The 13,851-nt window shown below is 42.0% G+C and overlaps 1 protein-coding gene across 2 annotated transcripts; it reads right to left on the reverse strand.

Annotated features, from left to right (window-relative positions):
* Nucleotides 1–11,838: 11,838 nt before the first annotated feature.
* On the reverse strand, nt 11,839–13,392 carry LOC123108280 (uncharacterized). 2 transcript variants are annotated; one of them, XM_044530101.1, is made up of 6 exons: nt 13,219–13,392; nt 12,848–13,126; nt 12,664–12,763; nt 12,462–12,583; nt 12,290–12,368; nt 11,839–12,211 (listed from the first exon to the last, which is right to left on the reverse strand). In XM_044530101.1, the coding sequence occupies exons 3-6, from the start codon at nt 12,750–12,752 to the stop codon at nt 12,175–12,177; spliced, it is 327 nt and encodes a 108-aa protein (XP_044386036.1). In that variant the 5' UTR covers nt 12,753–12,763; nt 12,848–13,126; nt 13,219–13,392; the 3' UTR covers nt 11,839–12,174. The 2 variants fall into 2 exon arrangements, with proteins under 2 accessions (XP_044386036.1, XP_044386035.1); XM_044530100.1 differs by lacking the exons at nt 12,848–13,126; nt 13,219–13,392 and having other exon boundaries at nt 12,664–12,801.
* Between the last annotated feature and the right edge of the window lie 459 nt (nt 13,393–13,851).

Here is a 13,851-nt window from a genome sequence, read left to right on the forward strand (position 1 = left end):
TTTTATTCCCTCTCTCATATTTTTGTAATATAAATAATTGAAGATAAAATAAATAAAATCAAATGATCCTATTTTCAAAATTTGAGACAAGTCAAATATGAAAATAACGAAATCCCCAACTCTCTCCGAGGGTCCTTGAGTTGGGAAAAATTTCTAGGATCAACCAAAATGCAATAAATATGATATGCAATGATGATCTACTGTATAACATTCCATATTGAAAATTTGGGATGTTACAAACCTACCCCCTTAAGATGAATCTCTCCCTTGAGATTCGGGTTGGCTAGAAAATAGGTGAGGGTGGTCCTTCAGCAAATCTTCCTCTTGTTCCCAGGTGGCTTCATCCTCCGTGTGGTGGCTCCACTGAACCTTGCAAAACTTGATAACCTTGCTGCGGGTCACTCGACTGGCATACTCTAGAATCTTAACTGGTTTCTCCTCATAGGTCAAATCACTTTCCAACTGAATTGCTTCCAGTGGTACCGTATCTCTCAGCGGTATGTCGGCCATCTCTGCGTGGCACTTCTTCAACTGGGATACATGGAACACGTCATGAACTCCTGACAATCCTTCGGGCAATTCCAACTTATAGGCAACTTCTCCCATACGCTCCAAAACTTGGTATGGGCCTACAAAACATGGTGCTAACTTTCCCTTAACTCCAAAGCGCTTAACTCCTCGAAGTGGTGATACTCGAAGATAGACTCGGTCTTCGACTTCGTAAACTGTCTCCTTGCGTTTAGAATCTGCATAACTCTTCTGCCTGGATTGAGCTACCTTCAGCCTTTCACGAATTAATTTCACTTTCTGTTCAGACTCCTTTATCAGATCCGGTCCAAACAATTGGCGATCTCCAACTTCATCCCAGGACAATGGGGTCCTGCACCTCCTTCTGTACAAGGCTTCGAAAGGGGCCATCTTCAAACTGGATTGATAGCTGTTGTTGTAAGAGAACTCTGCATATGGCAAATTCTCATCCCAACTAGATCCATAATCTAGCGCACAAGCTCTTAGCATATCCTCCAAAATCTGATTTACTCTCTCAGTCTGTCCATCTGTCTGGGGGTGGAAAGCTGTGCTAAACTCCAGTCTGGTTCCCAAAGTCTCATGCAACTGATTCCAGAACTTTGAGGTAAACTGGGTTCCTCTATCCGATACAATGCTCCTTGGAACTCCATGCAGACATATGATCCTGGTCATGTATATCTTTGCCAACTTTGCACTGGTATAGGTAGTCTTCACTGGAATGAAATGAGCTACCTTTGTCAAACGATCGACTACAACCCATATCGAGTCATAGCCTGAACGTGTTCTGGGCAATCCTGTGATGAAATCCATGCCTAGCTTATCCCACTTCCATTCGGGTATCGGCAATGGTTGTAGCAATCCTGCTGGCTTCTGATGCTCTGCCTTCACTCTCTGACATACATCACAAACTGCTACATATTCCGTAATATCCTTCTTCATTCCGGTTGACCAGAAAATATCCTTCAAATCCAAATACATCTTGGTATTTCCTGGGTGAATCGTGTATGGTGAGTCATGGGCCTCTTCCAGAATTAGCTTCCTAATCTCTGGATCATTTGGTACATAGACACGGTCTCCAAACCATAAGGTATCGTGCTCATCCTCACGAAATCCCATAGCTTTTCCTTTGTTCATTTTCTCCTTAATGGAAGCAATTTCCTTGTCAGTCCTTTGAGCTTTTCTGATCTTATCCATTAAAGTAGACTGAATCTCCAATGCTGCTACATAGCCTCTTGGAACTATTTCCAAACATAGCTCTCGAAGATTTTCGGCTAACTCCCCTGGTAAATCTCCCGTCATTAGGGTGTTGACATGGCTCTTACGGCTTAATGCGTCAGCTACTATGCTAGCTTTTCCGGGGTGATAATGCAATTTCATATCATAATCCTTGATGAGCTCAAACCATCTCCTTTGTCTGAGGTTCAACTCCTTCTGTGTGAAAATATACTTCAAACTGTTGTGATCCGTGTACACCTCGCAATGGTTTCCAATCAGAAAATGTCTCCAAGTCTTCAATGCATGCACTACGGCTGCTAACTCCAAATCATGCGTGGCATAATTCAACTCATGAGGCTTAAGCTGTCGTGAGGCATATGAAACAACTCTGCCTTCCTGCATAAGCACTGCTCCAAGTCCTCGTCGTGAGGCGTCGCAATACACCTCATAATCCTTGGTCTGTTCCGGTAAAATCAACACGGGTGAGGTAACCAAATGTTTCTTCAACTCTTGAAAACTAGCCTCACATTCCTCCGTCCATATGAACTTGGTATCCTTCTTCAACAACTCAGTCATAGGCTTCGCAATCTTTGAGAAATTCTCAATAACCTCCGATAGTATCCTGCGAGTCCAAGAAAACTCCGGATCTCTCCCACGGTGGTTGGTGCTTCCCACTTGGTCACGGTATCAACTTTAGTGGGATCTACTACTATACCTTCTCCGGATATAACGTGTCCGAGAAATCCAACTTCCTTCAACCAAAACTCACATTTGCTAAATTGGCATATAACTGATGTTCTCTGAGCTTTCTAAGAACCAAACACAAATGCTCCTTATGCTCCTCTTCATTCTTTGAGTAAACCAGGATATCATCAATGAACACTACGACGAACTTATCCAAGAACTCCATAAACACCTTGTTCATCATGTTCATAAAATATGCAGGTGCATTAGTCAGACCAAATGACATAACGGTATACTCGTACAGCCCATTCCTGGTGGTAAAAGCCGTCTTGGGTATATCCTGTTCCCGAATCTTCAACTGGTGGTATCCTGATCGCTGATCGATCTTGGAAAATACCTTAGCTCCTTGCAATCGATCAAACAAATCATTGATCATCGGTAGGGGGTACTTGTTTTTGATGGTTACTTCATTCAATCCTCGATAATCGACAACCATCCTTAACGATCCATCCTTCTTCTCCACTAGAAGTACTGGCGATCCCCAAGGTGATGAACTTTGGCGAATATATCCTTTATCCATTAACTCCTTAATCTACTTCTTAATTTCCACCAAATCCTTTGCAGGCATCCTATATGGTCTCTTTGATATTGGCCCTGTGCCTGGCAAAAGCTCAATCAAAAACTCAATATCTCTATCCGGTGGCATGCCGGGCAACTCTTCTGGAAATACTTCGGGGAAATCCTTCACTACTGGTACTTCCTCCTGCACTACTCCGGTTAAACAATTTACTTGAGTCCTCTTTGGCACATGTCGGGATACATACTTGATTCTTCTCCCTTCTGGGGTGGTAAGTGAAGTTGACTTACTGGCACATTCAATATTCCCTTCATACTTTGATAACCAATCCATGCCTAATATCACATCCAATCCTTGGGATTCCAATACTATTAGGTCCGAGGGAAAAACATAGTTACCAATCCTTAGTGGTAACCGATCACACCATAGACTAGCCATATGTTCTGCTCCAGGCGAGGTTACTAACATGGGTGACCTAAGAGCTTGGGTTGGCAGTTTATACTTATCCACAAATCCCCTTGATATGTATGAATGCGATGCACTAGTAGCGAAAAGAACGAGTGCAGTAAATGACTTAACCAAAAACTTACCAATTACTGCATCCGGCTACTCTTCAACCTCCTCCACATTAACGTGGTTCACCTGTCCCCTTTGAAAGGGTTCGGCTTCTTCCCAGAGCTTCCATTGCCATTTCCATTCTGGGATTCAGGACATTCATTGGCATAATGTCCGGTCTTCCGGCACTTAAAGCGAGTGACTTGGCTCAGGTCTTTCTTGGCTGGGGTTGATGGGTTGGTGCGGTTCTGGCCGTTGCTTCCTCCATTCCCATTACCATTCCTGGGGCCATTGTGATTGTGCGAGCTTCCTCCTCCATGGGTATGCTGAAAATGTCCTCCCGGCCTAGGGGTAAATAGTGGCTTCTGCTGAGCTCCTGAATCGTACTTTCCTTGTGCATACTTCCTCTTGCGATTCTCAATTTGCTGCTGCTTCCCTTCAATCATAAGAGCATGATCTACCAACTCCTGGTAGTTGTTGAAGGTTGCTACCATCAACGGCATGCTCAACTCATCATTCAGTCCTTCCAGAAACTTCTCCTGCTTTTCTACATCCGTAGCAACGTCATCTGGGGCATAACGTGCTAATTTACTGAAGTCCTCCACATACTGGCCAACTCTCCGTCCTCCTTGGCGCAAGTTACGAAACTCTCGCTTCTTCATGGCCATAGCTCCTGCTGAGACATGGGCAGTACGAAAAGCCTGCTGAAACTGGTCCCATGTGATAGTATCGACAGGGAAAGTGGCTGTGAAATTCTCCCACCATGATGCTGCGGGTCCTTCAAGCTGATGTGTGGCAAACTTCACCTTCTCCACATCAGTGCATCCTACTGTGGTCAACTCTCTAGCTGTCTTGCAGAGCCAATCATTTGCTACTATCGGCTTGGTGCTACTGGAAAACACCGGCGGATTCAGCCAAAGAAAACGGGCTAAGTGATCAACAGGTGGTGGTGGTGGTGGGTTGTTGTTGTTGTTGTTGTTGTTCCCTTGGTTCTGATTCTGGACTAGTAACTGCATCAATGTGTTCTCCTACTAGATCAACTGAGTGAGCTCCGGTGGGAAGGTAAATCCGAGGTCACGTCTCGGAAGCATCTGAGGGTTTAGAAAAGGATGAGATTTAAGAATAGAGGGGGCCTAAAGAGAAAACACTACCCATATGCACATGAGGCAAAAGCAAACAATTCACTTCATTCAATCAACCAAACAAGGGCATACAATCGATCTAACTATCACAAAAGTGCTCGGGCTACTATATTTACATGGTGGACTACTACTACTGTTGGGGTGGTCTACTAGAAATATTCTTTGGTTGCAGACTCCATGATATCTGCTCCAGCTTCATCAACATAGTCATCATTGCTATCATCTGGATCCGAGTCGGTGTCGTCGATGATGATGTAGTCTTCCGGGCGAATCTCCTTGGGTTCTTCGTCTTCTTCTACTGGTGTAGGGCCTCGCATAAATATTCCAATCATCTTGATCAGATCGTCATTCTTTTCCACTAATACTTCAATTTCTTCTTCAAAATCTTCACGTGTAGTCTTGAGTTCTTCCTCCAGTTCCTTGATTCTTGTCCTTGCCTTCTTCAGGTCTATCATGTCGGCGCACATCTGGTTCTCCTGACGTCGAATGTGCTGGTTTAACTCCTGGATAAAAGCTGCAATTGATCTATCCTTTTTGGTGCTGATCATCTCCCAGTGCTCATCTCGGTGCCAACAAATCTGGTAGATAGTATCCTTGAGATCATTGCGGTAGACTTCTCCAATGCGTCCCATGGCAATGTGAGCTGCCATGCTCTTTCCTAGATTCCAAGTTGGTGCATCAAAAGAAAACTATATGGGCTCAGTGACTGGCATGAACGTCCTTCCTGGAACTTGAGTGAACTTGTTCCGGTGAAGGTTGGTACTCCTATGTTCAGGTATCTAGTGACTTACTTCAAGTGACGCCCAAAGGGTGTATCTTCATCCGGTTGAGTGAACTTGTTCCTTGCGTCCGCCATCCTAAAAGAGTAGAAAAGATGAGAGGTCAGAAGAGAAGAGAGTGAGTAGTGATCTAGGTCTTTAGCTTAGTGGTCATGTCCTACAGTCAGCGTGTGCTCTGATACCATCTTGTAGCGACCAGACCTCAAACGGTCCAATCTCTGTGCTCCGGTGTCATCCCTGGATCAGTAATGCTGACACCACACAGTACTTGAAGGATTTATAGCAGAGTAGCAATCACACACTTATTACATCGAGTGTCTCCAAATATAACTTATTACAATAAAAATGGCTTAAGGCCATCTAATAACGATAACAGCGGAAGGCTTGGAAGATAAGTGAGTCCATCAACTCCAACGGCATAACTGAGTATAGAACCACGACCTAAAACTCCTTAATCATCGTCTGAAAAGTCTGCAACATTAACGTTGCATCCCGAAAATGGGTCAGCACATGGAATATGCTGGCAATGTAACACATAGAGAATAATGGAATGAAACAGCTATACTATATGCATATTTGGCTGGTGGAAAGCTCTATGGTTACAGTTTTTGCGTAAAGCCAATTTTTCCCTCCTACAAAGGAATAAATTTATTTAACTATTATGGTGGTTGTTAAACATTGAGAATGGTTGACAGCATTCTCAATCCCAATTAAACATCATCATTAAACAAACCCAACAAAATTAATCTTTAGAGTAACATGTTGAGATTCACATGATAATCCAGGTACTAGAAACTCAAGATGTCCATAACCGGGGACACGGCTAACCATGATTAGTTTATACACTCTGCAGAGGTTTGCGCACTTTTCCCCATAAGACTCGATCGCCTCCGTTTGGTTTCTCACACTACACGGTGTTTGAGAAACGGATGACCGAGACATAGTCTTTCAAAAGCGCTAGCACCTTACGATGGGTAGACCGTACCACCTACATCCCCTACATCTGCTAGTCTACCACTGTAAGAGTTCGCACAACTTAGTCAATTATGCTAGTGCCCATAATAGCTTGTGGCTGCACACAGAAGTTTCTAGCATGAATAATCTCATGATCCCTTTGAGCCTGGGTGGCGGTCCAAAAGAAAAACAGGCAATCCTGGAATACCCAGGTACCTCAATCCACCTAGATGTGTATTTAAGTTGCCACCTTAAATAAACCATTAATTAACAATCTCACATCTGTCATGGATACAATCACCCAATCCACATCTACTAGCATAGCATGACATAATAAGCAACGTAGAAGTAACTCCCAAAGGTTTGATAATAACAGGTAATAGGTACAACCTCAACTACTTCCCAACCCACAATTTAATTAGATCCTAATCATGCAATGTGTAAGGATTGATCTAATGCAATAAAACTGGGTAGTAGGAGGTATGATCAAAGTGTTACTTGCCTTGCTGATGATCCGGGAAACCTAGCGATTCGAAGTAACAAGCGGCGCACTCCGGGTACTCTATCGCAAATAAACAAGCACACAATAAGTACTCAAGTAATGCACAGGTAAAACTTAAATAAGAGATTTAACCAGAAAGTTCAACTTAAGAACTCCGGTTGGCAAAAAGAATCGAATCGAACGAAGCAACGAAAGACAAACGGCAAAAGAAACAAGTTTCGTTTACTATTCTGGATCTAAGGCAATTTTTACAGAAGCAAAAACTTGTTTAAGTTGGTTAAACGGAAAGAGGGTTTCGAGATGAAACTCCAGGCGCTTGAATCACCTAATTTCGATAAACGAGCGAAAAGATAAACTAAAACGAAAATCGGATCAGAAATCACGATCAGAAAATCACGGATTTAATTTGAGAAAAAGAAAAATGATGAACAGTTTAACGAACGAACGTTCGTTAACTGCATCTAAACGAAAAACGCGTTTGTTAAAACGAACGAACGAGCGAACGCTCGCTAATTAGCCTAAACTGAAAAAAAAACCGATCTAAAGAAAAAACGAAACAAAAAAACCGATGAAAACTGAACGGTTTTTTCGGGAAAACCGGCGGCAGAATCGAGGTAAACCTCGGGCGGCAGGACGGCGGCGGTGGCTCCGGCGAGGCGGCGACGGGGTCCGGCAGGGCGGCAGCGGCGGGCGGTGGCGTCTGGCGCGGCGGCGAGGTCCGGCGGCGGCGGGCGGCGGCATCGGGCGCTGTGGTGGGGTCCGATGGGGTGGCGGCGAGCGGCGTCGGGCGCGGGCGGCGGCGTCGGGCGCGAGGTTCGAGGCGGGGCGGCTCGGGTTTCGGCCCGGGGTGGGCCGGCGGCTTATAAAGGCTGGGTCAGGGGGAGTCCGGGCCTAGCACGGCCCGTAGGTCGGTTCGGACGTTTTTTTTAAACTTACGCTTGGAAAAAAACAAAAGGACTACTAAACGGACTCCAAAAATCCCGAAATAAATTTTCCCCAACTTCTAAAATCAAGCCGCACAGGATGAACATTTATTTGGGGCCTAAATGCAATTGTGAAAAACGCGCATTTTTCCTAAATTCAAATAAAATAGCAAATAAAACCAAATAAAATCTTATTTGATTTTTTTATTAAAACCTCAATATTTCTTTATTTTGGGAAAGTCATTTTATTCCATCTCTCATATTTTTGTAATAGAAATATTTGAAGATAAAATAAATAAAATCAAATGATCCTATTTTCAAAATTTGAGACAACTCAAATATGAAAATAACGAAATCCCCAACTCTCTCCGAGGGTCCTTGAGTTGCGAAAAATTTCTAGGATCAACCAAAATGAGATAAATATGATATGCAATGATGATCTAGTGTATAACATTCCAAATGGAAAATTTGGGATGTTACATCAATCCTAAAGGTACTAACAAAATATGCAAGCTCTAGCAATCCATCTATGGACTGGTGCAAGCATCTCAGAGTTCGAATATACGCTTTGATAAATTGATCAAAGCATATAGTTTTATACAGACTTGCGGTGAAGCCTGTATTTACAAGAAAGTGAGTGGGGGCACTACATCATTTCTGATAAGTATATGTGAATGACATATTGTTGATCGGAGATAATGTAGAATTATTCTGAAAAGCATAAAGGAATGTTTGAAAGGAGTTTTTCAAAGAAAGACCTCGGTGAAGCTGCTTACATATTGAGCATCAAGATCTATAGAGATAGATCAAGACGCTTGATAAGTTTTTCAATGAGTACATACCTTGACAAGATTTTGACGTAGTTCAAAATGGAACAGTCAAAAAGGAGTTCTTGCTTGTGTTACAAGGTGTGAAGTTGAGTAAGACTCAAAACCCGACCACGGCAGAAGATAGAGAGAGAATGAAAGCCATTCCCTATGCCTCAGCCATAGGTTCTATAAAGTATGCCATGCTGTGTACCAGACCTATTGTATACCCTGCCCTAAGTCTAGCAAGGGATTACAATAGTGATCTAGGAGTAGATCACTGGACATTGGTTAAAATTATCCTTAGTGGAATAAGGATATGTTTCTCGGTTATGGAGGTGAGAAAAGGTTCATCGTAAAGGGTTACGTCGATGCAAGTTTTGACACTAATCCAGATGACTCTAAGTCTCAATCTGGATACATATTGAAAGTGGGAGCAATTAGCTAGAGTAGCTCCATGCAGAGCATTGTTGACATAGAAATTTGCAAAATACGTACAGATCTGAATGTGGAAGACCCATTGACTAAACTTCTCTCACAAGCAAGACATGATCACACCTTAGTACTCTTTGGGTGTTAATCACATAGCGATGTGAACTAAATTATTGAACCTAGTAAACCCTTTGAGTGTTGGTCACATGTTGATGTGAACTATGGGTGTTAATCACATGGTGATGTGAACTGTTGGTATTAAATCACATGGCGATGTGAACTAGATTATTGACTCTAGTGCAAGTGGGAGACTGAAGGAAATATGCCTTAGAGGCAATAATAAAGTTATTATTTATTTCCTTATTTCATGATAAATGTTTATTATTCATGCTAGAATTGTATTAACCGGAAACATAATACATGTGTGAATACATAGACAAACAGAGTGTCACTAGTATGCCTCTACTTGACAAGTTCGTTGATCAAAGATGGTTAAGTTTCCTAACCATAGACATGAGTTGTCATTTGATTAACAGGATCACATCATTAGGAGAATGATGTGATTGACTTGACCCATTCCGTTAGCATAGCACTTGATCGTTTAGTTTGTTGCTATTGCTTTCTTCATGACTTATACATGTTCCTATGACTATGAGATTATGCAACTCCCGTTTATCGGAGGAACACTTTGTGTGCCACCAAACGTCACAACGTAACTGGGTGATTATAAAGGTGCTCTACAGGTGTCTCCAAAGGTACTTGTTGGGTTGGCGTATTTCAAGATTAGGATTTGTCACTTCGATTGTCGGAGAGGTATCTTTGGGCCCTCTCGGTAATGCACATCACCTAAGCCTTGAAAGCATTGCAACTAATGAGTTAGTTGTGAGATGATGTATTACGGAACGAGCAAAGAGACTTGCCGGTAACGAGATTGAACTAGGTATTGAGATACCGACGATTGAATCTCGGGCAAGTAACATACCGATGACAAAGGGAACAACGTATGTTGTTATGCGGTCTGACCGATAAAGATCTTCATAGAATATGTAGGAGCCAATATGGGCATCCAGGTCCCGCTATTGGTTATTGACCAGAGAGGTGTCTCGGTCATGTCTACATAGTTCTCGAACCCGTAGGGTCCGCACGCTTAACGTTCGTTGATGATATAGTACTATATGAGTTATGTATGTTGATGACCGAATGTTGTTCGGAGTCCGAGATGAGATCACGGACATGACGAGGAACTCCGGAATGGTTCGGAGATAAAGTTTGATATATGGGATAGTAGTGTTTGATCTCCGGAAGGGTTCCGGAATTCACCGGAAGGGGTTCCGGATGTTTCCCGAAATGTTTGGGCACGAGAACACTTTATCTGGGCCAAAAAGGAAAGCCCACGAGGCTTTTGGAAAGTGCAAAAGGAAGTTTTGCGGAGACCAGAGGCTAGACGCCAGGAACCCTGGCGTCTAGGGGGTAGACGCCCGGAACCCTGGCGTCTAGCCCTGGAGTCCGAGAAGGAGTCTTGCCTTTCGGGTGAAACCGACTTTGAGGAGGCTTTTACTCTAGGTTTCGACCCCAGGGCTCAACATATAAATAGAGGGGTAGGGCTAGCACCAAATACACGTCAAGAAACACCAAGCCATGTGCCGGCAACCCCATCCCCTCTAGTTTATCCTCCGTCATTGTTTTCATAGTGCTTAGGCGAAGCCCTGCGGAGATTGTTCTTCACCAACACCGTCACCACGCCGTCGTGCTGCCGGAACTCATCTACTACTTCACCCCTCTTGCTGGATCGAGAAGGCGAGGACGTCACCGAGTCGAACGTGTGCAGAACTCGGAGGTGCCATGCTTTCGATACTTGGATCGGTCGGACGTGAAGATGTACGACTACATCAACCGCGTTGATATAACGCTTCCGCGAACGGTCTACGAGGGTACATAGACAACACTCTCCCATCTCGTTTCTATGCATCACCATGATCTTGCATGTGCGTAGGATTTTTTTTGAAATTACTATGTTCCCCAACAGATCCGTGCGCTGCCGCGGCCGCCGCCGCCCCTGTGCGCTGCCGCCACCCCCCTCCGCCGTGCCGCCGCCCCTGTTTTTGTATGTATGGATGGATGGATGGATGTATGTGCATGTATATGGATGGATGTATGTGTATGTGTTCATAGTTTTTTTTGTTCATAGTTTTTTGTTCATAACATTTTTATAGGTTGTATAGTTTTATTTTTGTTCAATGTTTATGGTTAGAAGAGGAGAGGAAAAAATTGTGTTTCAAAATTTACATTCAAGGTTAGTTGATTTAGTGCATTTTAGGTTATTAGTTCTACTGTTAGTGCATTTAAAGTTAGTTTATTTTTAGTTGAACTAGTTGATTAATTAATAAAACTACTTTATTTTACTATATATAGAAGTAGTTTATTTTTAGTAATTACTACTTTATTTTATTTATAGTAAGTGTTTAGTAGTTGAACTAGTTGATTTAATAAAACGACTTTATTTTATTATATATAGAAGTAGTTTATTTTAAGTAACTAGTAAGATGCCCGTGCTATGCTACGGAATCACATGAAATAAATTGGAATCACAAAAGTACAAGCCCAAGTATGTAGTACTATGATTTTCGTCAAGAGAAGGTTAGTCTTTAGCCATATCAAGAAAATCTTTGTTCAACGATGCTACAAACATCAGAGAGTTACATCAAGCCACACACACCATTTCATTTTGATTACATCCACCCTTAGCTAATACATGTGAACAACTATTTGCGACTCAACATGCCTCCAAGCTGTTACATTTTACTTTACTCTGAGATCACACCAACTTGATATGTTGTTCATGTGGTCTTGGCACTACACTACCTTAAGATTTGACTTCATAAGTGAAACTCAGTTTCAGTTACAACAAGGATCACAAAAGCACTTTCCATCATTGTCCACGGCACCGTACACCCAAAATTAAGCAAAGTGAAGTAACACGGTTCAAAAGTAGCTCAACCTAGCTTAAGTAACGCATTATCCTATTATTCTAAGACTTCACTTTTGCTTCACGACTCCATTCTTCATATTCTTTTGATTCATGGAGGTGATTGTCCAGCAAGATCATTATTGATCCTATAGAAAAATATTTGTAAATATTTAGTATACCTTATAAAGCAAATAGTGGATAACTTCAACCAAATTTTCAATTACCTCTGCCTTAATTCACGCGCTGCTGTGATGTTTGGGTTAAAGTGCATCCTACTAAAGTCTGTAGTATGCAGGCCACGATCTAGTTAATTAAAGACAAAACACCAATATATTAGCAAAATTTATTTTCACGTTATTATTATTTATGCATAAAAATGCATGCACTTAGACTTACCGGTGCGCTCTGCACGTAACATTGTTGCCACGACAATAGCACGCTGATTGGCGAGTTTTTCCCATGTACTTAGATTATTAGTCACCAACTTGTCCCATACAACTAACTTGACAATATTATAGCTACAAAATCAATTAATATAGAAGAGAAATGTAAGAACTTTGAATCATTTAGATAACTCAAAATCATAAGATACACATACGTGTCATCTAGCAGAACAATATTTCTCACTGGGATCCTCCGATTGTAGAAATCGTCTTTATATCCCATAGAACTTACAAATAAAACCATGCCAATAACATCTAACATTTGAACAGAAAAATATTAATAGTTGATTTGTTACAAAAGAACAGTTTGAACGAACAAAAGGAAACTGAAGCACTTACCAACATATGTATCATTATCTAGGGTGAACTCCCAAACTCTGTCAAAAGGAATAAACGCAGGGAACAATGGGATCAAGCGCTCATTCACATTTCTCAACTCATTAATTGTTGTCACTAAGCTGAAACGGCACACAAATTGACTATCTGCAACAAATAATCCTGATTCCTCATAATTGGTTCTGCAAGCATCTTCCACACATAATATACCCGCCCCTCTACGAGCAAAGGATCAAACCGATCGACGTCGTCATCATATACTACAGCGGCCATTTTCTTACCCTATTAATAAAAAGATAAAATAGATTGTGACAATCCAATGTTTTAAAATATTATTTGTTGCAGTTGAAACTAAATGTGCACATGAGTACTACCTTCTCATCCAATAACACCATGTTAAGCCGCTTTCTGCCAGAAGCCAACCTCTCCACATGGAACTTGTGGTACACTCGGACACACAAATTCCACCTACTGTAGGGATGCACATCCTCAAGTGTTGGGATGCATGGCGCTTCAACTCTCTTACGCTTCAGTGACCTCATCTTGTCCTGAAAGAAGAACTGAGAATTAATGTACAAGAGAATATATATCTTGATGCCACCAACTATATATATTAGAGCCTCCCCGAAAAAGCATGCGAATCAAAAGACATATCATCAGCCCAAGCACAAATTCAGAAGTGAATAAAATTTAGTATATTCTTCTTCAGCATTTATAAGTAGTTGCACAACTTTTAAGCCAGACTTGAAAATTTCTGGAATGAGCAACCATGGAATAGTGAAATGAGATAGGAACATGGCATGACTGAAACTAAGGGTTGCAATCAATTTGAGATCACCATTCTAGCTTCTTTCACAATGGTTAACATCAGTTAAGATCAACATTTCAGCAAAGAAAATACAAACTAAACCAACCTAGGACATTTCTAGAAGCAAAAGAGCACCCTCCCCAGCAAGAAACATGGGGCAAAACAGTCAGCTTAACTATTCTGAAGCATGCATGGAGGG

This window comes from Triticum aestivum, chromosome 5A (genome assembly GCF_018294505.1).
Source record: "Triticum aestivum cultivar Chinese Spring chromosome 5A, IWGSC CS RefSeq v2.1, whole genome shotgun sequence".
In the NCBI taxonomy this organism is placed as follows: domain Eukaryota; kingdom Viridiplantae; phylum Streptophyta; class Magnoliopsida; order Poales; family Poaceae; genus Triticum; species Triticum aestivum.

Excerpts from the sequence above, each read along its gene's own strand:
- LOC123108280 (XM_044530100.1), bottom strand. The coding sequence starts at position 12,770 with ATGTTAGATGTTATTGGCATGGTTTTATTTGTAAGTTCTATGGGATAT. Across the intron at positions 12,584-12,663 it reads ATTGTTCTGCTAGATGACAC|CTATAATATTGTCAAGTTAG; the intron begins GTATGTGTATCT and ends TTGATTTTGTAG. Across the intron at positions 12,212-12,289 it reads GCGCGTGAATTAAGGCAGAG|GATCAATAATGATCTTGCTG; the intron begins GTAATTGAAAAT and ends ATTTTTCTATAG.